A 27,437-nucleotide genomic window follows, 5' to 3' on the forward strand; every position below is an offset into this window, starting at 1 on the left:
TATTACCATTATTCACACTTTTGGTCACATGGTCACATGATCAAACGTCAGACGCATGGCAACTGACTCATATTTATGACGGTTGCAGTGTCCCAGGGTCACGTGATCCCCTTTTGCGACCTTCCGACAACCAAAGTCAATGGGGAAGCCGGATTCACTTAACAACCGTGTGCCTAACAATTGCAGTGATTCACTTAACAACAGTGGTAAGAAAGGTTGTGAAATGGGGCAGAATTCACTTAGCAATGATCTTGCTTTGCAATGGACATTGTGGTCGTTAAGTCGAGGACTGCCTGTATTTTCAACACCCGGAAATTCCCATGAAGTGGCATCTGCCCAGGAAGGAGTGGCTGGGAACCGGTATATTTGACCGAGTGCCGGTCTCCTTGTGCCCTGGCCTGAGACTCTGCAGCCCAGCCGAGAGGGGAAACGCCAGGCCGGGGTCTGGGCATGCAGCTGCATCCAGATGTTGGGGGCCTGGCCTGGAGGGGGGAACTTTGAAAATGACTGCGGCTGGCACAGGGATGCCCTGCAGAAGCCGCTCCACAAGCGGGCACATTGGCAGCCCCCCAAGCCTTGCACCAGGCCGCCTCTAGGTTGCTGACCGTGAGCTGTTTAGGCAGGAAATCCTTCATCCTTCAGGGCAAGGGAGGCTGGTGCCCAAAGGTGCTGAGAGACCCCTGGGCCCATCGTGCTCCCAGAGGCAACGGGATGCCCAAGAAACCAGCTCAGGGCCGGGCAAGCTGCTCTGAGTTCAGGTGACCCTCTTCCTCCCGTCAGCATTGGGTGGCGTTGGCGTGTGCCCAGGCTGGAAACTGGTGCAGGTTGAACATGGAAATCCCCCAGGTGTTGATGGCCAGCATGATGGTCAAGACCCCCAGGATGTTCAGCATGAACCCGGCTTTGACCTGGGAGGGGGGGGCAAGAAAGAGCACTTCAGAATCGAGCAGGGAAAAGGGCGTGGAGCCTCCGTATCCAAGGACAGTCTACCCCCGGCTGTTTTGGGAAGGAAAGGAGGCAGCTGCTCCAGCCCACAAGCTGGGCAGGAAAATTCCTCTCCCCTGTGGAAGCTTTGGCATGGGGGGTTCAGAGAGAAGCTGCCGGTCGCTGGAGGCTCCGTGGAGAAGGAAGCGACTGGGCAGCTTTCTGGCTTTCCTGCCCTGCTGAGGGTGGAGGGTTGGCTCTGCTTCTGCAGGACCAGGAAAGGACCCCCGTTTCACCCCCCCCCTCCCTCCCTCCCACCCAAGGGACGGGGCTCACCATGTCGATGACACGGAGGTTGCCGTAGGAGAAGACGATGGCGTTGGGCGGGGTGGCCACCGGCAGCATGAAGGCCAGGGAGGCCGCGAGGGTGCAGGGCAGCATCACGTAGAGGGGGTTCAGCTCAATGGCCTGGGCCTGCAGGGAAGAAGGGGGGGGCAGACGGGGTCTCCGTGGGTTCCTGCTTCTCTTCCCTTTTCCTCTTCTCTCCTCCCTCCTTTCTCCAATATTCCCTCCTTCTTCCTACATTCTCCAAGTCTCCCTCCCCCCCCTTCCCTTTTCCTCTCCCCTCCCTCCCTGGGGAATCCTTTAGGGCAGCCGGGGAGGCTCTGGCCGAGCGGAGACGGAGGGGGAGTGTGTGTGTGTGTGTGTGTGTGCCCGTGGGTGGGTGCGCGCCCCCTCCCTCACCATGGAGGCCAGGATGGGCAGGAAGAGGGTGGTGGTGGCGACGTTGCTGGTGCACTCGGTGAAGACGGCCACGAGCAGGCAGAGGATGAAGGCGATGGCCGGGTGGGGGATGCTCTGCAGCGGCGTCAGCTTGTTCCCCAGCCAGGCGGAGAGGCCCGCGACCTGGAAGGCCCCCGGAGGGGAGGGAGGGAGGGAGTGAAGGGGGCGGAGGGGGCCCCGGGCCAGCCCCCCTCCCTTCGGGCCGCCCGGACTTTCCCACGCGCCCAGAGCCCGACTCCAGGCCACGGCGTGGGTATGGCAGGCCTCGGGCGCCCCCTGGTGGCGGGAAAGGGCTTTTCTCCCTTTCCTCGCTTGCGGGTTCCTGCGGGTGCCCAACAGGCGGCTCGCGGGCGCCCGCTTCTGCCTCCGGGGACGATCGGGAGGAAAGAAACGCCCCCCGCCCGCTGCGTTTCCCAGCCCTGACCTCGCTGCCTTTGGCCAAGGCGAAGCCCCCTCCCAGGAGGATGACGATATTCCAGGGCATGTGCCGGTTGACGGTGGTCCAGTCCAGGAGGGCGGGGGGAGCGCGGATCTGCCCCGGGCTGCCTGCAAGAGAAGCGGGGAGGGGAGGAAGCAACTCCGCTCCGGGAAGGCCGGGGAGAAAAGGCCAATCCGTCCTTGGCGGAGGCCATTCACTCCCCCCACCCACAAACCACTTTCCCCTTGATCTTCCCTCCTGGTGATGCTGCGTTAACTGGGGGGGGGGGGGGTGTCTTCCTCTCAAGACCGAACCAGTCGCCCCACTTCGCCTCTCCTCCCAAAGTCCTCAGGGGCAAAACTGGGCTGGTGTGGGCAGAAGTGGCCCAATGCCTTCCTGCGTTTTTTGGGTGGGAATATGGGGGGGCGGGGTCTCCAAAGCTGGCCACTTTGCAACTGGTGGGCTTCAATTTCCAGAATTTCTTGGGCAGCTGGCTGGGGAATTCTGGGAGTTGAAGTCCACAAGTGTTAAAGTGGTCAAGGTTGGGGACCCCCAGAATAAATCAGAGTGTCTCCTTCTTGGGATCCTCCTTTTATTTATTTATTTATTTATTATTCATATTTATAGACCGCCCCCTCTCCCGAAAGGGACTCGGGGCGGTGTACAGTCACTAAAATACGTTATAAAATACATACAAAACAGTTAAATAATTAAATACGTAGGTGGAGGAGGTTGCAAGACTGTACATAGAATAATAAATATTAAATATAGTATATAGTGTATTAAAAACTTTTTAAAACCCCAAACCCAATTAAAATGAATAAATCCCCGGGAGGTAGAACTAAGAAAGTGCCAGGCCAGCTGATTGAAATAGGTGAGTCTTTAACTTTTGCCGGAAGGAACGGAGGTCGGTGGTAGTTCGAATGTCAGGGGGGAGGTCATTCCAGAGGGTTGGGCCCATCACAGAGAAGGATCTACTCCTAGGTGTCGCCCGCTGGCATTGACTAGCAGACGGCACCAGGAGGAGCCCCTCTCTGTGTGAGCGGATAGGTCGCAGGGACGTGTGTGGTAGGATGCGATCCTGCAGGTAACTAGGTCCACTGCCATGGAGCGCTTTAAAGATGGTGATCAATACCTTGAAACGCACCCGAAAGGCCACAGGTAGCCAGTGCAGCTCGCGCAGGAGAGGTGTTACGTGGGAGTAACGTGTACTTCCCATAATAACCCGCGCGGCTGCGTTCTGAACTAGCTGCAGTCTCCGGACGCGTCCCAAGGGAAGCCCCATGTAGAGAGCATTGCAGTAGTCCAGGCGAGACGTCACCAGCGCATGAGTGACCGTGCGCAGGGCACTCCGGTCCAGTAGGGGGCGCAATTGGCGCACCAGGCGAACCTGGTGGAACGCCCCCCTTGCCACGGCTGCCACATGGTCCTCCATTGACAGCCGGGCATCAAGGAGGACGCCCAAATTGCGCGCCCGCTCCACAGGGGACAATTGTTCGCCCCCTATGGCCAGCGATGGAGTCAGCTGGCTGAACCGAGGCGCCGGTAACCACAGCCACTCGGTCTTGGAGGGTTGAGTTTAAGTCTGTTGTCCCCCATCCAGACCCCGACGGCTTCCAAACACCGGGACATCACTTCGACAGCCTCGTTGGGGTGGTTTGGGGTTGAAATATACAGCTGAGTATCATCAGCGTAAAGATGGTACTCAACCCCAAAACCACGGATGATCTCACCCAGCGGCTTCACATATGCGTTGAACAGGAGAGGCGAGAGGACCGACCCCTGTGGCACCCCACAAGTGAGTGGCCTCAAGGACGATCTCTGCCCCCCTGTCAACACACATTGCTTCCGGTCGGAGAGGTAGGAGCCGAACCACCGCAAAACGGTGCCTCCGACTCCCATCCCCTCCAACCGGCGCAATAGGATACCATGGTCGATGGTATCAAAAGCCGCCGAGAGGTCTAATAGGACCAGGATAGAGGAGCAACCCCTATCTCTGGCCCTCCAGAGATCATCGACCAACGCGACCAAGGCTGTCTCAGTGCTGTGCCCGGGTCGGAAGCCGGACTGGCGTGGGTCTAGATAGTCGGATTCGTCCAGGTGTCGCGGGAGCTGCTGCGCCACCACATTCTCGACAACCTTCGCCAGAAAGGGGAGGTTGGAGACTGGACGATAGTTAGCTAGCTCCATTGGGTCGAGCGCAGGCCTCTTGAGCAAGGGTCTCACCACCGCCTCTTTCAAGGCGGTTGGTAAGTATCCCTCACTCAGTGAGGCGCTCACCAGGCCCAGGAGCCAGCCTTGTGTCACCTCCCAGGCTGCCAGTACCAGCCAGGAGGGGCACGGGTCCGTTAAACAAGTGGTGGGTCGCAGCCGTCCACGCAGCCTGTCCAAATCCTCGGGGGCAACAGAGTCAAACTCCTCCCAGAATGGTCCCTCAAGACTCGCTGTTGGCGGCTCGTCTGGTCCACTGACGGAGGTCCACCCGCTCCGGATCTGATCGATTTTGTCCTGAAGATATTCCCCAAACTCCTCTGCTCTACCCTGTAAGGGTGTCTCCCGCGCCCCCTGCGATAAGAGGGAGCGAGTCACCCTAAACAGGGCGGCAGGGCGGTTATCCGCGGACGCAATAAGAGCAGCACAATGCCTACTCTTGGCCGCTCTTATTGCCACAAGGTAAGTCCGCAAATAGGCTCTTACCTGTGTTCGGTCAGATTCGGAGCGTGAGGACCTCCACCTGCTCTCTAGACGTCTCCTGTGGCGCTTCATCACCCTAAGCTCCTCAGTGAACCAAGGAGCCCGGGTGGGTCGATGCCGCAGGAGAGGTCGCAACGGCGCAACCCGGTCCAAGGCCCCAGTCGTCGCCCTATTCCAGGCAGTCACTAGGTCCTCGGAACGGGAGCGGGACAAGGCTACAGGTATTGGCCCAAGCTCCGTCAGGAATCTATCAGATTCCATCAGGTGCCTGGGGCGGTACCAGTTTATAGAGTCTGGTTCCGCCTCCTCGCGGTGGGGGATAGCGCCAGGGAAGTCCAGCCGGAGGGATGAGTGGTCTGACCATGACAGGGGCGTGATAGCTAAATCCCCTATTCCCAGATCACTCGTCCACTGTTCAGATACAAAAATGAGGTCCAGTGTGTGGCCCCCTTCGTGAGTGGGGCCCTGCACTAATTGGGTCAGGTCCATGGCCGTCATGGAAGCCATGAACTCCCGAGCCACCTCAGAAGCCGCTCCCGTTGACGGCAAGTTGAAGTCCCCCATGACCAAAAGTCTGGGAGTCTCAACTGCCGTCGCTGCGATTAGCTCGAGGAGCTCGGGCAGGGCTGCTGATGCATAGCGAGGAGCCAAGTATACAATCAGCAAGCCCCACTGCCTCCCTGGGCCCCAGTTCACACCAAGGGACTCACACCCGGGTATCTGAGGAACAGTGAACTCCCTCGGCTCTAAACATTCCCGCATAACCACCGCCACCCCACCACCCTTACCCAGGGCCCGAGGCTGATGGAATGCTTGAAAACCCGGTGGGCACATTTCCACGAGGGGTAAACCACCTTCGTGGCCCAACCAGGTCTCCGTTATCCCTGCAAGGTCTAGCTCCCCCTCTGAGATCAACTCATTAATGAGGGGGGCCTTGTTGATGACAGACCTTGCGTTGCAAAGCATCAGCCGCAGGCCCTGGCTCTGTAGCACCTGTCCACCTAGGCTGCAGGGGTTGGTACAAGCGACCGGGCGTAACCAGCAGCCTGAATCTAAACTTCAAATTCTGTCCTTGAAGTTTTCTCCGCTCTCTGCCCCCCCCCCCATTTAGTTTTGGTTAGTACAAGTTTTAGATGGGCAGCTGGGAGAGGGGGGGAGACCAACAATTCCCCCTCCTTGCCTCAAAGACCAGGGAATCTGGACCAAATGTTACCCGACTGCCAGAAAGGAATCACAAATGTTGAAGGAGGCAGAAGTTGCTCCCCCAGGTCCCTTCTGATCTCGGGGGTCCTAAGTGAGGGGCCAGCCCAGTGTAGGAGCTCCAGGCCGCTTGAGCCTTTCCCGGGGGCCTGCCAGGGTGTCTCCCCCAGGCGGCTCCCTCTGCCAGCCTGGCACGCTCTGCTTACCCTCCTGCTGGGCCCTGCAAGGACATCTGGGCAATTCGGAGGGGATCACAAACATCAGCAGCGAGATGAAGATGACCACAGTGGCGTCCGTGATGTGGCTGTAAGATGGAGTCCAGTGTCACTCACCCCCATGGCTGAGACGGGTTGGAGGGAGAGGCCTGAGGGACTGGGGGGGAGGGCGGGGGTCTTCGGCTGCCTCAAACGCAGCCCTGGGGAGTGGGGGGGAGGAGGGGCAAGGGGCTCCGAGACCTCCACCCGAGCTGGGCCCCCTCCTCACCTCTTCCCCCTCTGGCTGAAGAGGGCGTTGGCCCAGCCTGGCATGAAGCCGGGCTCCCGGGTGAACCAAAGGACCACCAGGGCGATGAAGAGGGTGAGGACAGCCCCCTCGGAGAACTTCATGCGGCCCAACGCCCGGTATTCGCTCCGGATGATGCTGTAGGCCTGCTCCAACTTCCGCTTCTCCGCCTCACTGGTGCCACAGCCGAAGTTCTTTTTGAAGCTGGGAGGTTGAGGGGGGGGGGGGAAGGATGTGAGGCAGCCAGCAGAGGGGATTCTCCCCCCCCTCCTCCCGTGCCTTGTCCTGGAAGGGTCACTTGGCCGGAGGTCTCTGTGGACAGGCTGCCCCTCCCTCCCTCCCTCCCTCCCTCCCTCCGCTCAGGGCCTCTGGTGGCCGACCGAGTCCCTCTGCCTACTGGCACCCCTATCCTGGAGACCAAGTACAGCCCCCAACCCAATTAAGGGGGCAGGAGGGAACCCAGTGGCCTCTTCCATGAGCCCCCTCCCCACCGGTTCCCCCCCCCCAGGGCCAAAGGAGCACCAGAGACTCACTCCAAGCCCAGGAACATCACCAGCAGCCACAGCCAGGAGAGGACCAACAGCACCAGCATGGCGGGGAAGGCGAAGGTGAACCAGGAGGCAAAATTCACCACGTTGTCATTGCGGCAGAAGAGCCTGGCAAGGAGAGACCCTCCCTGTCATTGTGTGCCCTCGGGAAGCCCCCCCTCCCAGCCCCTGCCTCCAGAAACTGCCCATGACGGTGTTTCCCTGCCTCAGGTGGGCAGCTGGGGACAGGAGGTCTGGCCACTGAAACACCCCCCACCCCCCGTCTGGAAGTGACCAAGGCTAAGGAGGGTTCTGGTCTGCAGGTGGCACAATGGCAGCGCCAGGAAATGTGCATCCACAGTCGACCATCTTCCTTGGGGGGGGGGGACTTAAGAGAAGCAACCTGGAACTAGGGAGGGATTTCCTGACAATGAGAAGAATTAACGGGTGGAATGGCTTCCCTCCAGAAGTGACAAAGTCTCCAACACGGGAAGCTTTTAAGGAGAGCCATTGGTCCAGAAAGGTCCAGGGTCTCCTGCCTGAGCAGGGGGTTGGACTAGAAGACCTCCAAGGTCCCTTCCAACCCCAGGATTCTAGGATTCAGGAAGGAAAGGAAGGAGATGGGAAGGAGAAGGAGGGAGGCTAGGAAGGAAGGAAGGAAGAATGGTGGAAGGAAGGAGGGAGGGAGGGAGGGATGAGAAGAAAGAAAGGGGAGGGGACAAAGAGGAGATGGATGGATTGAAGGAAGGAAAGATTGAGCGAGGGGGGATGAGAAGAAGAAAGCAAGGAAGGAGGGAAGAAGGAAGAATGGTGGAAGAAAGAGGGAGGGAGGGAGGATGAGAAGAAAGGAAGGAAAAGCAATGGATGGAAACTGATCAAGATGAGATGCAACTTCGAATGAAGGAATTTCCTGACAGAAAAATGAACCCCTGGGGAAGTTCATTGCAGCTGATCCAGCACTTGTTAAAAATAGACTGGACAGCCATTTGACCGGTATGGCATAAGGTAAGGTCTCCTGCTTGAGCAGGGGGTTGGACTAGAAGATCTCTGGGGTCCCTTCCAGCCCTAGGATTCTATTTCTATTTCAGCAGCTGGTGCAAGGCAAGGAAAGCTTCAGAATGCAGAATAAGAGAGCTGGAAGGGGACCCTGGAGGTCTTCTAGTCCAACCCCCTGCTGAAGCATTCAAGAAGAAAAACCCCCACCCCCACGCAGTCACCCCTTTGGGGAGGAGGGGTCTCTTCTACAGAAGCAAAGGATCCCCCATCCCTTAGTGAGGGGCTTCTGCTGGCAGGCAGAGACTGGCCGTCTGGAACCTGGGAAGGAGCGATGGGGAAAGGAGCAGAGAGACCCCCAAGGACTCTGGGGGAAAAAGCCGGCAATGGGGCCATGCCAGGAGAAGCTTGGCAACATAGGAACCCCCCTCTTCTAGGGGAGACTCACTCGTCCATCTGCCCCTTCATCACCAGGTTGGGGGTGGTGCCCGTCAGGGTGGCGATGCCGCCGATGCTGGCGGAGTAGCAGACGGCCAGGCTCATCCCCTTGCAGAAGGTCTGGTGTTTCTGCTGCAGCTGCTGCCGGTCTTCCTCCAGCTTCTGCTCGGCCTCCTCCGGCAGCTTCTCCTTCACCACCACCTGCAGGTGGGCGTTGCCTGGGGGTCCATGAGAGGGGGAAGGGTCCATCAGCAAGCTGGGTGGGAGGGCGGCGGGCGAGAGACCACCCCCTACCTGGCTCCTGGACTCTGCTGCTTTGCCCAGGGTCCCCGTTGCACAGGACAAGGGGCAGACCCCTCCCCAGCTGAGGCTGACCCAGAGCCACACCAGAGGAGGGGACTGGCAGTGCCCTGTGGTGGAGACGCTTAGTGGGCACCTGGCCCAGCTCTGAAAAAAGGCCTCTGGGAGCCTCCTGGGGGCCTGGCAGCTTCAGATGAGGAGTCGTTGATACCAAGGGAGTCTGGGCAGTTCAGGGTGGAACTGCGGGGTCCTTTGCGCTCTCTGAGCTTGGCGGTTTTCTTGCAGACGTTTCATGACCCAACTAGGGAACATCAACAGGGCCAGTTTGATAATTAAGTGGCTGAAAACAAAGCACCAGGCTCTGAGAACACCAAGGACCCCATAGCCTTCCTCCTCTTCCTCCTCCCAGCAACCTGCCTCTCTTCTAGCACTGACGCTGTTACCTAGTTGGGTCATGAAATGTCTGCAAGAAGAAGAGGTTACAATGATACAATATAGAGCGATGGAATTTGAGAATAAGAGGCCTGAAAGAAAATAACCAAGAAAACCTGAGAGAGATTTTTGCAGAAGCTTTTGCTCTATTAATTGGCAAACCAAAAGCAGAATGTGATTGACAGATGGACAAAATTTACGGTGTTAATTCATGGATTGCCAGACAGAGACAACTACCAAGAGATATTGTAATCTATTTTGTCACCAGGAAAACAAGGAATGGAATATTACATGCGACTTATAAAAACAAGTTACAAGTGGCAGGTCAGGAGGTGGCAGTATTGAAGGAAATTCCCCCAAAAATGTTGAGATCCAGAAGGGACTGTGCATTCCTAGTGGATGAACTTAGAAATCGCCAGATGCAGTACAGATGGGAGGCTCCGGCCGGACTGGTGGTGAATTATTTAGGTGAAAGATATCGTCTTAATTCAGTTGGGAAGGCAAGAGATTTTTACAGTAATGTACTAAAGGCTGGATACCCACCATCTCCAGGACTCAGAAGAAGAAAAGAAGCAGGGGAGGCCAGACAGGAAGATACCCAGGTACAAGCAGGTGCTGCTCAAGCCTTGGAATTACTCGAGGAGACAGAAGGAGTTTTGTGGAACAAAGACAAAGCCGAACGGCAACCAAACGTAAAGAACAAGAATTAAAGATGCAACAAGCTCAGATAATAATCCAAGAAGCTATAAATATAAATACAGAAGCTGTGGGGGGAGCCAGACCCAAGAAGAAATTCCAGAAGGATTTCCAGGTGGCTCTTAAAAAGCTTCAGGGGGCTGAAGATGACATTTAAATTCCTAACCTGGAATGTTAATGGTTTAAACTCACCACAAAAAAGGAAAAAATAGTTCACCATCTGAAACAATTTGAAAATGATGTAATTTGTTTGTAAGAAACACATATTAGAACAAATGACCAGAAATATCTGAATGCAAGATTGGGAATGCACTTTATGGCATCTGCACCGGAGAAGAAAAATGGCATAGTTATATACTTAAGGAAAGACTTAAAGGCTGAATTAATTGAAGCGGATCCTCAAGGAAAATATATCGCAATTGAATTATTAATAGAAGGAAAGAAAATACTTTTAACGGGAGTATATGCTCCCAATCAACAACAAGAAAATTTTTACAAGTTGCTCCATACTAAATTAATAAAATGGGATTATAGATCGTGTATATTACTGGGTGACTGGAATGGAGTATTGGATACGATGAAAGACAAGAAGGGACTTTCGCAAAATATTCAAACACAAGCAAGATTGCCTAAATCCTTCTTCGACATGATGGAGGATATGGCTCTGAGGGTTATTTGGCGAGAACGGAATGTTAAAGAACAAGACTTTACATTTTTTTCTGATAGGCACCAATCCTTTTCTAGAATTGACTTTATATTAATTACGAATGATCTTCCTTCCAGGGTGAAGAAGACAAAGATATGTCCGAGAACCCTAACAGATCATAACCCGGTGTGGATGGAACTGGAATATGGAGAGGGATCTAGGAGGTTAAATGAAAATTTATTTAGATATGAGGGAAATGTCACAGAATGTAAAAAACTACTGAAAGAATATTTTGTTTTTAACATGCATAAGGGAATATCCATGGAAATGGTTTGGGATTCATATATGAGAGGTGTTTTAATAAACTTGAATAATCTATATAGACGTAAACAGGGGAAAAAACAAAGGGAACTAGAAGAAGAGATAAAAAAGAAAGAGCAGTCGCTAATATCTAACCCAGATAAGAAGACAAAAGAAGCAATTACTTTACTGCGAGGGCAATTCAATATGTTGATGTCAGATGAAGTAGCAACTAATTTGTTATACGCTAAACACAATACTTTTTGCAATGCAAATAAGCCAGGTAGATGGTTATCATATATGTTAAGGAAAAAACAAAAGTCTCATACCATAGAGAAAATAAGTACAAAGGTAAATAAGTTTACAACTGGGAGGAGGGGTACCACCATCTTGGAGAACAGCCTTTATTTCCCTGATTCCGAAAGAAGATCAAGATCACAGTCAGCCAAAAAACTATAGGCCTATATCACTACTCAATACAGATTATAAAATTTTTGCTAAAATACTAGCAAATAGGTTGATGTCAGTTATACAACAAATGATTCACAATGATCAATCTGGTTTTATACATGGGAGACAAATGAAAAGTAATGTAAGACAAATTGTTAATATATTGGAGTATTTGGGGAAGAATAACCAGTGCTTATATTTTTGGATGCGGAGAAAGCATTTGATCGAGTGGATTGGCAGTTTTTAATGAAAATAATATTTAAGATGCAGTTTGGAGAGTATTTTACACAATCTATTAATGCAATATACCAGAAACAAACAGTACAGATTATAGTTAATGGTAGTCTAACAGAACCTTTTAAAATCGAAAAAGGGAACAAGACAGGGATGTCCCCTGTCTCCATTATTGTTTATTTTAACTTTGGAATTATTGCTGAATAGAATACGTGACTCAGATGATGTACAGGGAATTAAGATTAGGCACCATGAATACAGAGTACGAGCATTAGCGGATGACTTGGTTGTAACTCTAACTCAATCGGGGAAATCAGCTATAGGTTTAATGAACATAATTAATCAATATGGTCAAGTATCTGGATTTAAAATAAATTTAGGGAAAACAAAGATGATAGTTAAAAATATGACTATAAATCAAAAAGAAGAATTGGAAAGAGTAACAGGATGTGAGATAGTTAAAAAGGTTAAATATCTAGGAGTTTATATCACAACCTCAAATGGGAAATTATATAAGTATAATTATGAACCATTATGGTATAAAATACAGACAGAGATGAATAAATGGAAAAAATTACAATTGTCTTTATTAAAAATTTTAAATAAGTTTTACAATTATTTTCCCCCTTTCCCTCCCTCCTCCCCCAACCCTACCCCTCTTCCCTCCCTCCCTCCTCCCGACCTCCCAGAGCAAAATACAGGGTATAAACATTTAACAACCATACGCTAACATAGGCTAGCTAATTTTAACATGTTACTATTCTTGTGCTTTAACTCCCCCTTTATTAAACTAGCTTTGAATAAATTGTAGCATTCCTTATGCCTTCATTCATAAGCTAACTGAATTTTTTTAGTCCGGTATTTGTTTTGAATATAGTCAATCCATCTTCTCCATTCCAACTTATATTTCTCATCTGAATGGTCCAAATATGCTGTGATTTTGGCCATCTCTGCTAGATTTACTACTTTTAGCGTCCATTCTTCTTTTTTTTATTCTTAAAATTTTAAATAAGTTTTACAATTATTCCCCCCCTTACCCTTCCCTCTTCCCCCATCCCTACCCCTCTTCCCTCCCTCCCTCCCCCCGACCTCCCAGAGCAAAATACAGGGTATAAACATTTAACAACCATACGCTAACATAAACTAACTAATTTTAACATGTTACTATTCTTGTGCTTTAACGCCCCCTTTGTTAAACTAGCTTTGAATAAATTGTAGCATTCCTTATGCCTTCATTCATAAGCTAACTGAAATTTTTTAGTCCGGTATTTGTTTTGAATATAGTCAATCCATCTTCTCCAGTCCAGCTTGTACTTCTCATCTGAGTGGTCCTTCAGATACGCTGAAATTTTGGCCATCTCTGCTAAGTTTACTACTTTTAACGTCCATTCTTGGATAGTGGGCAACTCTTCCTTCTTCCAATACTGCGCCACCAACAATCTTGCTGCCGTCGTTAGGTTCAAAATCAAATTAGTCTCTATAACAGTACAATCTGAAACTATACCTAACAAAAACAACTGGGGTGTAAACTTTATCCTCTTTTTCAAAATTTTCAAAAATAGATGGCATTTAGATCCCAAAAAGTTAGCTTGTATGTATCCGAATTTACAATCTAAATGTTGGAGATGTGATTGTGTTGACGCTACGTATTATCATGTATGGTGGACTTGTAAAAGCCTTTTGGATAAAAATATTGTGGATTATTCAAAATATTCTTAAAAGAAGATAAAGTTCACTCCCCACCTGTTCTTGTTAGATATAATTACAGATTGTACAGTTATAGAGACTAATTTGATTTTGAACTTAACAACGGCAGCAAGATTGCTGGTGGCGCAGTATTGGAAGAAGGAAGAATTGCCTACTATTCAAGAATGGACGCTAAAAGTAGTAAACTTAGCAGAGATGGCCAAAATCTCAGCATATTTGAAGGACCATTCGGATGAGAAATACAAGCTGGAATGGAAAAGATGGATTGACTACATTCAAAATAAATATCGGACTAAGAAATTCCAGTTAGCTTATGAATGAACAAGGAATGCTACAACTTATCCAAAGTTAGTTTAATAAAGGGGGAGCTAAAGCACAAGAGGAGGTGGGATGCTATCGTTAGTTAGCCTATGTTAGTGTAGGATTGTTAAATGTTTATACCCTGCATTTTGCCCTGGGAGGTTGGGGAGGGAGGGTTGGAGGAGGGGGGAGGGTTGGACAAATAGCTATCCAAGAAGATGTTGGCTAGCTATTTGTCTGAAACGGTATAGGGTTTCCTGCCTTGGACTAGAAGACCTCCAAGGTCCCTTCCAACTCTACTATTGTATTATTGTATTATTGTATTGGGGTGGAGGGAGGGGAGGGGGAGGGGAAACATTTGTAAAAATTATTAAATTCTTTAATTTAAAAAAAAGAAGAAGAAATGTCTGCAAGAAAACCACCAGGCTCAGAGAGGGCACCCAGGGCCCCACAGGGTCATGGAGGCCCTCGGCCTTCCTGAAGGCCAGCAAAGGCCGAGGCAGCCACAGTCTTATGGAAACCATGCCCTGCCTGCCCTCACAGCCAGGGAGATATGCCAAGGGTTGGCACCGGGCACGTCACCCAGTGGGCCTGCCCCACCATCGTTTGAGGTGCCACACCAGCAGGGGGCGATCTGGAGACAGCTTTCCCTGCAGAGCAGAGAGGACCCAAGGCTGCCCTTGGTTGGTGCCCGCTTAATTCAGTGCTATTAACCTAGAAACCAGCATTCCTCTGCCTCATCCAAGACTTCAACTCCCAGAATCCCCCAGCCAGCAATAAAAGGTAAAGGTTTCCCTCGCATATGTGTGCTAGTCGTTCCTGACTCTAGGGGGCGCTGCTCATCTCTGTTCCAAAGCCAAACAGCCAGCGCTGTCCGAAGACGTCTCCGTGGTCATGTGGCTGGCATGATTCAATGCCGAAGGCGCACGGAAGGCTGGGACCTTCCCACCAAAGGTGGTCCCTATTTTTCTACTTGCGCTTTTTATGTGCTTTCGAACTGCTAGGTTGGCAGAAGCTCTGGGACAAGTCACGGGAGCTCACTCCGTTACGTGGTGCTAGGGATGCAAACCGCCGAATTGGTGGCTTGGTGGCTAAGACACTGAGCTTGTCGATCAGAAAGAATACAGTGTAATATTCTTTATTGGCCAAGGGGGATTGAACACACAAAGGTTTGGTGCCACAGCTGCGAAGGGCATCCAAAGCAGAAGTGAGATTTCGGGGGCATCTGAGCATTGCCCCCTCCCACTTACGATTTTCACAGCTCTCAAGAGGGGGGGGCTGATTCACGTGTTCTTGCATTGGCTTCAGACAGAACAGATTGTTCTAATCCCCTGGGCTCCATGTCCCATTTTAGTTAAGCTGTTTGACAGGATTCCCCCCCCCCCCAAGTCATAGCAGGGAAATCTCCCCCCCCCCCACTTCTCTCATTTCTTTCTCTCCCGCACAGTCTGGGTGGGATGCCTGCTCAGAGCAAATGGGAGGGGAGGTGCTATTTCTCCTGATTAGAGAGTCCTCAACTTACGACTATTTGAAGTTACAACAGACCCTCCAACAGCTACTTACCACCCAGTGTTGAAGCTTCAGTGTTGACCCCCCCCCGCACACGGTCACGTGACCACATTGGGCGCTCAGCAACTGACTTGCATTTACAGCTGTTTGCAGCACCCCTGGGTCACATGACTGCAATGTGGGACATTTCCCCCACAAACCGATATTTACATTGGGTTCGCTTAACGACCTCCAGTTATGTGATGAGCCACTTTGCCACTGTAATCGCCAAGCTCAATGATGGTCATAATTTAAGGTCTATCTGTAGCCATTCGTTTAGTGAGCATTGAAAGTTCCAGTGATGCTGAAAACAGTCACCTATGATCAGTCCTCACACTTATGACCATATTTGAATCTCGACCGCCACAATTAAAATTCAGGCCCTTGGCACCCGGCATGTATCTGGGACTCATATGACCGGCATTTGCAACCTTCCCAGCAAGCAAAGTCAAGGGAGGATGCCAAATTCACTTAATGACCACATGATTCACTTAACGACCACCTTGCTTTGCAGTGGAAATTCTGCTCCCAATTGCGGGTCGTAAATCAAGGACTGACTGGAGGCGGAAGCCCCAGCCAAACCGAGATCATCCCGCCTTGGCCCAGCCTTCTGCTGGGAGCCCCTGCAAGCCGGCCGGGAGCTTTGGGAGCGAGCGGGAGGGAGGCCTACCTTGCTGGGGGGGGCCCTCCTGCATCTCGAAGGCCCGGTTGAGGGTCCCGTTCTGGGTGAGCCCCTGCTCCGCAGTGCTCTGCTCCAGCTCCGACTTCTGCAGCTGCTGCAGGACGGCCTGGGCGATGGGAACCATCATGGCCGTGGTGGCCGTATTGCTGATCCACATGGAGAGGAAGGCCGTCACGCCCATGAAGCCCATCAGCAGCCTGGAGGGGGGGGAGGGGGAGGGGTGAGCCAGGGGCTGGGCTGCTTGGGGTCGAGCGCCCAGGGCCCCAGGGGTGCTTCCTAGCCCCAGGCCCAGTGCCAGGCGGGAGAAGAAGATCTACGCTTGCAGGAAATGGGTCTGTCGAGACTAGTGAGGAGAAGAAGAACCAGGGGAGACAAGATAATAGTCTAATATTTGAGGGGCTTCCCCAAAGAAGAACGGGCGGGGGGGGGGTTCAAGCTATTCTCCAAGGCTCCTGAAGGCAGGACCAGAAGCTGTGGGTGGAAATCCCGGAGCGGCTTTTCCAAGGGGCAAATGGACTTTGGGGCAACCAAGCCCTGGATGCCTGAGAATCTGCCTGGAGATCGCATGGATGGAAACTGGCCAAGGAGAGGAGCGACCTGGAACTGCGGAGAAACTTCCTGACGGCAAAGACAGTCAACCAGCGGAAGGGACTGTGAGGGGGGGGGGCATCACTGGAGGCTTTTCAGAAGAGACTGCACAGCCCTTTCTCCAGAACAGGTGAACACTTGGAACCTTAAGACTTTGGACTTCAGCCCTCAGAATTCTGGGAGTTAAAGTCCACCAGTTTTAATGTTCTCCTGTTGCACCCCCCCAGTAGAGGATCTCCAGCTTGAGCAGGGGGCTGGACTAGAAGACCTCCAAGGTCCCTTCCAGCTGTGTTCTGTCCCAGTGGCAGACGACCCCAAGGACACGTCATGGCTGCACAGGCCTTCTCTAGGACGACTCTGAGGCCCACCAGGCAGGAGGGACGGATGCCCTGCCAGTCTGTTGACAAGAGCCCTCCCCCCAAGCACCTTCCTCTGAGGGCTTAATCAAGGGGCAGAAGGGGAGGGGGAGGTCGCAGGGCTGGGCCCCTGTCCTGAAGTACTCACAAGGCAGGCCGGACCCCGACGATGAGAAGGACCTGCAGGGCGATGCGCCTGTGGAGGTTCCAGTGCTCAACGGCGATGGCCACCAGGAGCCCCCCGATGAAGAGCATGTTGGTGTCCTTCAGGTACTCCATGCACACCTGCAGGGAAGCAAAATAACAGGATGGCTGAGTTGGAAAGGACCTTGGAGGTCTTCTAGTCCAACCCTCTGCTCAAGCAGGAAATCTTTTATCAACCTGGGAACCTTTAAGACAATTCCTCAGAATTCTGGGAAGTCCACAAATCTTAAAATTCCCAAGGTTAGACCCCCTTTTCCTATCCTAGCCCTGAGAAACGGCTGTCCAGTCTATTCTTCAAAACACCCCCAACCCCTGGTGGCCAGTCCTTCCAAGGGTTAATTGTTCTCACTGTCAGGGAATTTCTCTCCTGGATTAGTTTCCATCCATTGTTCCTCGTCCTGCCTTCAGGTGGAGCCCCAGTTCTTTGGGGCAGCCCTTCCAATATTGGAACTCTGCTGTCATGCCAAGGGAGGCCAGCAACAGCTGTGGTGGTGGCTCCTTCCCCCTTCCCTGCCCTCCTCGGCCCTCCCAATCCCCAACTCCCCTGCCTGGCATACCGTGGTGGAGTCCATGATGCCCATGAGGGGGAAGAAGAGGACGGGGAAGAGAGCGGTCACCGCCAGGGGCAGGGCTTCCGTGCACCAGAAGATCGCCATCACGATGATGGTGTAGCCACATTGGGCTTCCTGGGGGAAGAAGAGAATCTGGTCAAGGAGAGGATTCGGGCACTGAGGGCGCCAGATGGGCAGGGCTGCCCTCCAGAGCTCCCTAGGAGGGCACCCGCTCTCCAGCGGCACTTCTCTTTCCATAAAACCTGCCAGAGGGAAAAGGCACTGCCAGGGCTTATCAAACCCCCAAAGAGGCATCAAGTGGACAAGCAGTAATAAGAAAATCGGATTGAAGTGCCGTAGGAGTCTGACCGCTGCAGGGCGCCTGAGGAGGGGATGCCCACCAAGGCTTCCTCTGAATGGGAGAAGGTGCCACTGTCTGGACTCCTTCTCTACCTAGATCTTCCAGGGCCAGAGTTCCCCAGGGAGCAGGTTGAAGGCCACCCATTTTAAAACACACAGGCCGGGGGATTCTGGGGGTGGAAGTCCTCCCTGTGTCAAGGCTGAGAAACACCGACTGAAGAGGCACTCAGCCCCAAACGGAAGTTCTTCAGATGTTTGGCGGGTCCAACTCCCAGGCTTCCAGGCACGCCCGGAGCTGAGAAACCAGGAAGGGCATCTGCCTGCTGCGGGGTTGCATAACCTGGGCACCCCCAGATGAGGGCGTCAACCCCAGGAGCCTCCCAGAGAGCGAGACCATTGCGAGAACCTGGAGAGTTAGTTGAAATGGGAACACCTGTGGATTCCCAGGCTTGTGAAACTCTGCTCTGGATCTTCACCTGGGGACCGTTGCCAGAAGACCAACCTGGGCGGCAGCAGCAGCAGCAGCTTCCGTCGTCTCAGGAAGCTAAGCAGGATTGAACAGGGGCCAGGTCACGGGTGGGAGGGCGCCAGGAAAGCCCACATTTTGCAAGGAAGTTAAATCACCCGAGAGACATTTACGGAAGGAGGAGGTGCCCACCAGGAAGCCAAGGTCATCCCCCAGGAGAGCCCCTTGCCCTCCCTAGGCCCATTGACCAGCCTTGTGTGCCCCTCTGGGCAATGCTGAGTGCTCAGGAAAGCCCCCCTTGGACCAGGCATTGGGTCCAGTTTGGGCCACCACAATACAAAAAAGATGCGGAGACTCTAGAAAGAGTGCAGAGAAGAGCAACAAAGAGGATGAATGGACTGGAGACTAAAACATATGAAAAACGGTTGCAGGAACTGGGTATGTTTAGCTTAAGAGAAAGAAGGACTAGGGGAGACATGGTAGCATTGTTCCAATATCTCAGGGGCTGCCACAAAGAAGAGGGAGTCAAACTATTCTCCAAGGCACCTGAGGGCAGAACAAGAAGCAATGGGTGGAAACTAATCAAGGAGCAACTTGGAACTGAGGAGAAATTTCCTGACCATAAGAATGATTAACTGCTTGCCTCCAGGGGTGGAAGTAGCTCCATAACTGGAGGTTTTTAAAAAGAGATTGGACAGGTTTTTTTGTCTGAAATGGTCTTGGGTCTCCTGCTGGAGCAGGGGGCTGGACTAGAAGACCTCCAAAGTCCCTTCCCACTCTGTTCTGAGTTTCACGGGTGAGGAACACCAGAGCTGATGGCCACAATAGCAGAAGCAGCCCCCAGGGTTGTCCACAGGGGATGGTTGAAGAGATCAAGAGGCTGCCTGAAGGTGTCCCCAAGCAGCCCCCAGGATGGGTGACGTCTCTCTTTGGAGAGAGAAAAGCGCTCAAGACCAATGGGGCAACCCTGGTCTCCCTGTCGGATTCTCTCTGTGGGAGTCCACTCCTCCTCCTCCTCCTCCTGACTCTAAGGCCGCCCCTCTGGGTGCCTGTGTTTGCGCTGGGGCCTCCGTGCGACTGCTCGATTTCCAAAGCGCCTGCTTCTTCGGCTGCAAGGAACCCATGCCCAGATCTTGGGTGTGTTTGCTCTGGCGCAGCACCTGGGCAGCTTCCACCTTGGCAACTTGGGCAACCCAGGCCTGTAATTAGGCAGGTAACCACAGCTCTGCCCCCGTGACTGCCTCAGAAGGGCCTGTCCCAGCGGAAGGGAGGGGAGACGAAGCCGCCTCGTTCCTGCCCAGGCTTCCTCCTTCCTCATCCTGAAAGGAGCCTTGAAGGAGTTGGGGAAAGGCATCCCACAATTCAGGTGTTTGTGTTGCAGCTGCAGTTCCGGGCTGCTTTGCATTTCCCCACATCATCCATGGGGACAGGGTCTGGGACAGGCTGTTCGAAGGACCGCCTCCCCCCTGAAAGCCTCTCAGGCCACCAGGAGAGGGTGGGGAGGGCGAGTCCTCCTGCCCCCCCCCCCCCGATTACGGTCTGTCACCTGGGAGACCCCCAAAAAGGGTCTCTTCAATGGCGGGCCCTTCTCTATGCTTGGGAAGGGGGTTGGATTAGAACAGGGACCTCCAACGTTGAAGGCTTGTGGACTTCAACTCCCAGAGTTCAGAGCTTTGCTAGCCAAGGTTGGAGACCCCTGGACTAGAAGACCTTCAAGATCCCTTCCAACCCAGTTATTCTGTTCTGTTATTGGAACATCTTCCGTTCCCCTTGAGGTGGGTTGTGCCCCTCTCCCCCCTCCTGCTTTTCCGAAGGCCCCAAAACCTGGTTTTCCCCATGGGCCTTCGGACCCCGGATGGAGGTGGAGCCAATTAACGGGCCGGTTTGATTGCGTCATTGCTGCCCCAGGGCTGGTGTGCGTGCGTGTGTGTGTGTGCGTGCGTGTGTGTGTGTGTGTGTGTGTGTGTGATGGGTTTTTATTCTATGATGGATTTTTAAATTTTTGGCTAAGCTGCCTGGAGTCTCCAGTGTAGAAGCATGGTTTGTGCTCCCCGGATGCTTTTAGGGTATTTAGGGTAAATATCTGCAGGGGTCAGTAGGAGCTGTTTATAAAAGGCCTTCCAGTCCCAGGATGAAACTTCCTGTCCAGCCAAATTTAGCATCAGACAAGAGGCCCCGCAGTCTGTTAGGTCAGGGCCACATTACGATAGTCTGTGGACTTCAAGGTCCCAGGATTCCTGAGACAGAGAGGAGGAGGAGGAGAGAAAAGGAAGGAAGGAAGGAAGGAAGGAAAAAGGAGGGAGAGAAAGAAAGAGGGAGAGAGACAGAAAGAAAAAGAAAGAAAGAGAGAAAGAAAGAAAGAGAAAGAAAGAAGGATCCTGAACTTTGCCCCTCCTGGCTCTCCTCCCCCTCCCCCTCCTGCTGCCTGGGGTTCCTCCTGGAGCTGACAGGGCAAACCCCCTCCCCCCAGCTTAAAGATTGACAGCTGCCCAGCAGGGCTGGAGGCAGCCTAATCTCCCCCCAGGACTTTGCTTCCTGGGAGGCCTGCCGGTCGTTGTCCCCCCCCCCCCGTCCCCCCCGCCATGATCCGGGACTGGAAGTCCTGGTTTCCATTCTGAGGCCAGAACCGGCTTCTCCCGCCTTGGGATGGGGGGGGGGGGGAAGAGGAGTCTGGAGAAGCTGGGTGGAACTGGGCAAAGGGGTGTGTGTGTGTTAAATGGGTCATGAGCTTGGAGTCATTGCGTGGCCCCAGGAGTCCCAATTCCAGCCCCCTTTGGATTCTGTCATTTGGCTTTCATCATTACAGGTAATCCTCAACTTACAACCATTCACTTAGTGACTGCCCAAAGTTACAAGCACCCTGAAAAAAGTGACTTATTATGACTGTTTTTCACGCTTAGGTCTGTGGCAGCTCCTCCTGATCACGTGATCAAAATCCAGAGGGCTTGGCGACTGGCGTGGACTTATGACGGCTGCAGTGGCCGCCAGGGTCACCCGATCCCCTTTTACGACCTTCTGACAAGCAAAGTCAACGGGGAAGCCCGATTCACTTAGCAACTATCTGACTGACTTAACCCCTGAGAGGATTCGCTTAACAACAGTGGCAAGAAGGGGCAAAACTCACTTAGCAACTGCCTCGCTTAGCAACAGAAACGTTGAGCTCAATTGTGTCCAAACGTCAAGGACTGCCTGTAGCTAAAACGAGAGTCTTGTGTGCAGCTTGCAGGAATAAAGGCTTCCATGCTTTGACCTCCACAAGCACACCTGGCTCTTTGCAACGGACACTCGGTGGCGGCTTCAGCTGTGCCGGCCGATCCACAGGCTCTTCATGGACGTCCCGGTTTATGTAAGAGGCATGTTTACACGGAAGTTTCTTGGCTCCTGATCTGCAGTTAATTATTTCTGGACTGAGGAGGAGTGAGGCAACCTGTGGAAAATGCAGGAGGCGACTGAATAACAGAATAGAGAACGACAGAGTTGGAAGGAAGGGTCCTTGGAGGACTTCTAGTCCAGCCCCCGGCTCAGGCAGAAGGCCCTTTTCTCCTCCTCCTCCTCCTCCTCCTCCTCCTCCTCCTCCTCCTCCTCCTCCTCCTCCTCCTCCTCCCCTCCTCCTCCTCCTCCTCCTCCTCCTCCTCCTCCTCCTCCTCCTCCTCCTCCTCCTCCTCCTCTCCTCCTCCTCCTCAGAATAACAAAACAAGAGAGCTGGAAGGGCCCTTGGAGGATTTGCCTGAAATGCTGGACTAGAAGACCTCCAAGTTCTAAAGTCTTCTACTCCAACCCCTTGCTTAGATATGAGACCCTAGACCATTTCAGACAAAACGGTCGTGCAATCTCTTCTTAAGAGTCTCCAGGGATGGAGCACCCACAACATCTGGTGGCAAGCTGTTCCACTGGTTAATTGTCCTCACTGTCAGAAGATTCCTCTTTTTTCTGGCTGTCCCAGGGCAGAGAGTGTGAACCGATTCTCCAGTGGAACCGTAAGACAACAACCGATGGAGGGAAAAGAAGAAGAACCCAGCTTGAAGGAAGGTGGAATCTCCTGACGGTGGAGATAATGAAGCTGTTTCCCTCCTGAAGTCCTGGGATGGTCTAGATGGTCTGAAGATGCCTGCCCTGGTCAGAGGGCTGGACTAGAGGACCTCCAAGGTCTTTTCCAACCAATCATTGCGTAACTCTGGTTCATCCTGGCCATCTGCCTTCCTTGACTTCCTTCTCTTGCCTAGAATGGCCCAGTGGTTTCCTGGTGGTGTCTCATCCCAGAGGTAAACAACCCTGTCAGGTAAAAACCGCACAGGGGTCATGGAGGGAAGCTCCTCTCATCTTCTGGAAAGGAAATCTCTTCCCCTTGAGGCGAAAGTCCTCAATTCAGCGGCAGAAGAGGCTCCGTGGGGGTCTTCAGCCACCTTAAAAATCAAGGGAATCAGGATTCTTCAGAAAACAAATCCCTGAATGTATTTCAGATTTGATTGGCTTGAATCCTTGGAAACTCCTTCACATTTACGACAGTCCCGGTAATCATCTGATCCCCTTTTGCGACCTTCCGGCAAGCAAAGTCAGTGGGGAAGCCAGATTCACTTAACAACCTTGTGACTCACTTAAGAACTGCAGCAGTTCACATCACTTTTGCAAGAAAGGTTCAGAGGTGGGATTCTGAGCAGCCCTGCAGAACCGGGAGCAGAAATGTTGAGTAGTTTGGAGAACCGGCAAATGCCACCTCTGGCTGGCCCCTCCCCCAACTGCTCTCTGCCTCCCGAGCCCCAGCTGATCGGGAAGGAATGGGGGATCTTACAGTATCCTTCCCCTGCCACGCCCGCCACGCCCACCACGCCCGCCACGCCACACCCACAGAACCAGTAATAAAAACATTTGAATCCCACCACTGGAAAGGTTATAAAATGGGACAAAACAACAGAATACCAGAATAAGGGAGTAAAGCAATAACAGAATAATAGAATAAATACAGAATACAGAATAAGACAAATAACGGCGTAACACAGGACAACAGAATAACGCAGAATAGCACAGAAGTTAGAAGGGACCTTGGAGCTCTGCTAGTCCAGATGAAGGGGGACTAGAAGACAGAGGCCCAATTGTCCCAGAAGATCAGACACGAAGCTCTGGGGATAAATGACAAGGAAATGGACTTTGCCTGGACACCAAGAAGAGTTTCCTAACGGGAAGGGCTGACCTCCAGTGGAAGTGGGGGCCAGAGTAGTGGTGGACCTTCCTTGGCTGGAGATGTTTAAGCAGAAGTTTAAGAAGTTTAAGATGTTTAAGAAGAAGCGAGCTGCACTGGCTTCCTGTGGTCTATCGGGTGCGTTTCAAGGTTTTGATTACGATCTTTAAAGCGCTCCATGGCTCAGGACCTAGTTACCTGCGGGATCGTATTCTGCCCCATACATCCCTACGACCCATCCGCTCGCACAGAGAGGGACTTCTCCAGGTGCCGTCCACCAGACAGTGCCGAGGGGCGGCGCCTAGGAGCAGAGCCTTCTCTGTGGCGGGCCCAGCCCTGTGGAATGACCTCCCTCCGGATATTAGGACCACCACTGACCTCCGCTCCTTCCGTATAAAGCTCAAGACCCACCTATTCCAAATAGCTGGCCTGGCTCAACCATAACTTCATAACGCTCCTGACGGGTTTTTTAATTGGTAATTTTATTTAATGGGATTTTAAACTGTGTTTTTTAATTGTCTTTCACTTATAAGTCTACCTCCTCCATGCACATGTACATGTCTTTGTTTCTTATGTATGTATGTTGTCGTTATCTGTATTTTATTTGCTTTGATTGTACGCCGCCCCGAGTCCTTCGGGAGAGGGTTGCGGCTAATCAAATAAAATTATTATTATTATTATTATTATTATTATTATTATTATTATTATTATTATTATTATTATTATTATTAAGTTGGAGGGCCACCAGCCAAGGATGCTGTTCCTCCACTGAGCAGGTGGTTGAACGTGATCAATACTTTTCATTCTTGGCAACTTGGATGGACAGCCAATGTGGAATTGAAGTCTGCCCATATTACTAGATGTTGTGTATAGTCCATTCCCTTCCAAGATTTCCCTTCTAGATTTCTGATATTTTATCATGACTCCTGAGGTTGACCTGGGATCTATTTGATATTGCCTGGGCTCTCTTAGCTCTTCCTCCTTCACAGGTTACCCCGGGGGTGGGGGTGGGGGTGGCGGCAGGACGATGACATGAGAAAGAATCATGAGATGTTGAATAAAAGTTGGCGAAAGCAAGTTTGTTGGAAATAAATCTCCAACACTGGATGTTTTTAAGAAGAGATTAGACAACCATTTGTCTGAAATGCTGTAGGGTTTCCTGCCTAGGCAGGGGGTTAGACTAGAAGACCTCCAAGGTCCCTTCCAACTGTCTTCCTCTTTTATTCCTTATTCTCTTCTATTCCTTATTTTATTCTATTATTCTATTCTATTCCTGGTTCTGTTCTATTCTGTTCTATTCTATGTTAAGAGTTAGCGGTCATAGGACACCAGGACTCCGGGTCAAAAGAAAAAACAACCTTCCAAGATAACATATCTCCATTTCAATAAATATATAAATATCATTTCTAAACAGGAAGAAGGGGAGAGAGATGAAGAGGAAGAGAAAAACATCAGATTTCACTGAAAACCAGAAAAGCACCAAGTAACAGTGCTAATATATTTTCATATCTATGAATTAAAACCCACTTAGTGGGCCTTCCCCCCCCCCCCAGCCTTGATCCTCAATTAATAATTGTAGTTCCCAAACTTGCTGGCTGTGGATTATGGGAGCTGAATTCCCACCTGGTGGGAATGCTCCACACTCTCCTCCTTGGTTTGCAAATCAATGGAAAGCCACACCAGGTGAATCGGCCCCTCAGCCCCATTTCAAGACAGAAGACCCCTTGGCCTCCCCAACCCTGGAAGCTGCTTTTAAACACTATTTACACCAAGGAGAAACACAGAGAGAAACGGGGCTTGCAAAGTCAGAAAGGAGCCTGCGTGTGGAGTAGGAGTCACCAAGGACAAACAATGAGTACCTGGGCAGCTTTAAAGACAGGTCAGCTCCTTACTCCACCCACCCCCCCCCCAATGTCAAAGGAAAGTGTGTGTCATTCTCCTCCAGCAGTCACAAAGTGAGGCTTAAAAGTGGAGCTTTAGGGAGATATGCAGAGTCTGGGTCACAGCTGTTCTCCTGCAGATGCCCTTCCCTCTTGTCTGACTTGGGGGGGTGGGGGAGAAAGATTGAAACAAAGGGGGTGGGCTCCTGGCTACTCTCTGAGCTCGGCTATTTTCTTGCAGATGTTCCATTACCCAGCTAGGGAACATTATCGGTGCTAGAAGGTTGCCTTCAATTTACTATTCCTTACTAGCACTGATAATGTTACCTTGTTGGGTAATGAAATGTCTGCAAGAAAACAATCAAGCTCAGAGAGCACCAAGGACCCCTCAGCCCTCCTCCTCGCACTGATGATGTTCCCTAGTTGGGCCATGAAACGTCTGCAAGAAAACAGCTAAGCTCAGAGAGCACCAAGGACGGGCCTCCCCCCCCTCCTCTCCACAAGCCCCCCTTCCTTCTAGCACTGATGATGTTCCCTAGTTGGGCCATGAAACGTCTGCAAGAAAACAGCTAAGCTCAGAGAGCACCAAGGACGGGCCTCCCCCCCCTCCTCTCCACAAGCCCCCCTTCCTTCTAGCACTGATGATGTTCCCTAGTTGGGCCATGAAACGTCTGCAAGAAAGCCACCAAGCCCAGAGAACAGCTGCTGCCAACTGAAGGATCCTCCCTGCCCCCATTGCTTTGCCAGTCGGGACCCCAGGAAGCCCACCTGGAGCCAGTGAGCGCAGAGTCTTTTGGGCAGCGGCCCCAACCCTGCCGCCTGGCTCTGCTTCTCTCGCAGCATCACGGATTGTCTTTTTTTAAAAAAAAATTCCCTTCGATTTAGTCTTCTCGTTTTGCCTCTCTGGTTGTAGATGGTTCCCACGACCTGCGCGGTTTGTACCTGCGAAGCTGTTTATTGATCCCAAGGATAATTCTTTCTGCCTGCACGTTGGGAGTGGGGCGGGCACATGCCGACTAGCTAAACCGGTGAATTGAAACGTCAACATTGGCATTCGGGGCTGTGGCAGCTTGGACGCCTGTTTGCTCTCCGTGGTTGACAAACGTCGCTGCGTGGATGGGTTGTTTGTTCTGGCGGGCACCGCGTTCTCTCTCTCGCGGGCACCGGCACCAGATGTTCAGACAGTTCCCGCCTGGACCGTGCTTTAAAGAATAGCAAACCGTGGCCTGAAAACCCGCCTTCGTCCCTCCTGCTGAAGAGAGAAACCACTTTCCAACAGCCAGATGTAAAAGCAGCTGGCGAATCGCGCTCTCCGAGGCCGAAGAGGCTGCTTTACATTTGGGTATTGGGCGGATATATAAACGAATAACTAAACAAACAAACAAACATAAAACTAGAAACCTGAAGAAACTGCTGCTCATTTATCTGCCTGCCTTTTCACTTCTCTTCTGCTGCACGCGGGAGATCCCCTACCCATAAAATAAACCTCCAAAGACATTTTGCACTTTTCTGTTCCAAGAAAGCATCGAGGCGCCGCCGGAATGCCAGAAACAGGGAAGATGGTGGTTGTTTTTCAAAAAGAAAGTTTTAACTCTGGGGCAGGGAGAAAGCCGCCTACCTTGTAAGGGAGGACCAGAGGCAGAGGGAGGAAGACCAGGGGCGTCAGGAGGGCGATGAGATAGTTCCTGTAGGCCAGAACCGCCCGCCACATGATGGAGAGCGTGCCCAGGCAGTCGAGGTGTCAAAGGAAAGGCAGGCGCTCGCCCGGGTTATATAAAGGCTCCGGTGCGCGCGGGGCTGACCTTGGCCCCTTGGCTGCTGCCGCTGCTGCTTCGCCTTCCATGACTAGGTGAGGCAGCAGGAGCCAAGGCGGGGAGGGGTTAAAGGAGAAGTTGATTTGGAATCTCCGCTGTCTGGCAGCTGCTGGGTTAATCCCGGTGCCTCCCGCCTTGCGCCTCCCTCCTGCCTGGCATTCAGGTGACTCAGTCAGAAGACAACACCTCTTGCTCCCCACGTGGCGCTCACCGGCACCCCCTTCTTGCAGCGAACTCGGGTGGACCCCCCACCCCACCCCCCAGGTCCG

The 27,437-nt window shown here is 52.1% G+C and overlaps 1 protein-coding gene across 2 annotated transcripts; it reads right to left on the reverse strand.

Moving 5' to 3' along the window:
- On the reverse strand, window positions 1-27,080 carry SLC13A2 (solute carrier family 13 member 2). Of its 2 annotated transcripts, XM_081944907.1 has the most exons (12): window positions 26,973-27,080; window positions 17,479-17,607; window positions 16,866-17,002; window positions 15,762-15,970; window positions 8,489-8,696; window positions 7,054-7,176; window positions 6,503-6,724; window positions 6,226-6,323; window positions 2,132-2,253; window positions 1,669-1,830; window positions 1,261-1,398; window positions 1-908 (listed from the first exon to the last, which is right to left on the reverse strand). In XM_081944907.1, exons 1-12 carry the CDS (start codon window positions 27,063-27,065, stop codon window positions 777-779), a joined length of 1,773 nt encoding a protein of 590 aa, XP_081801033.1. In that variant the 5' UTR covers window positions 27,066-27,080; the 3' UTR covers window positions 1-776. The 2 variants fall into 2 exon arrangements, 1 of the variants encoding a protein (XP_081801033.1); XR_014174700.1 differs by having other exon boundaries at window positions 897-908; window positions 1,669-2,253.
- Window positions 27,081-27,437: the final 357 nt, after the last annotated feature.

The sequence above is a fragment of the Natrix helvetica genome (assembly GCF_964273705.1).
Source record: "Natrix helvetica genome assembly, chromosome: 2".
In the NCBI taxonomy this organism is placed as follows: Eukaryota; Metazoa; Chordata; class Lepidosauria; order Squamata; family Natricidae; genus Natrix; species Natrix helvetica.

Bases quoted from the DNA above. Each gene is read 5' to 3' on its own strand.
- SLC13A2 (XM_081944907.1), bottom strand. From the start codon at position 27,065: ATGTGGCGGGCGGTTCTGGCCTACAGGAACTATCTCATCGCCCTCCTG. The intron at 6,324-6,502 runs GTGAGGAGGGGG...TCCATCTTACAG, and splicing joins TTCAGCCAGAGGGGGAAGAG to CCACATCACGGACGCCACTG. The intron at 2,254-6,225 runs GTAAGCAGAGCG...CTTCTCTTGCAG, and splicing joins TTGCAGGGCCCAGCAGGAGG to GCAGCCCGGGGCAGATCCGC.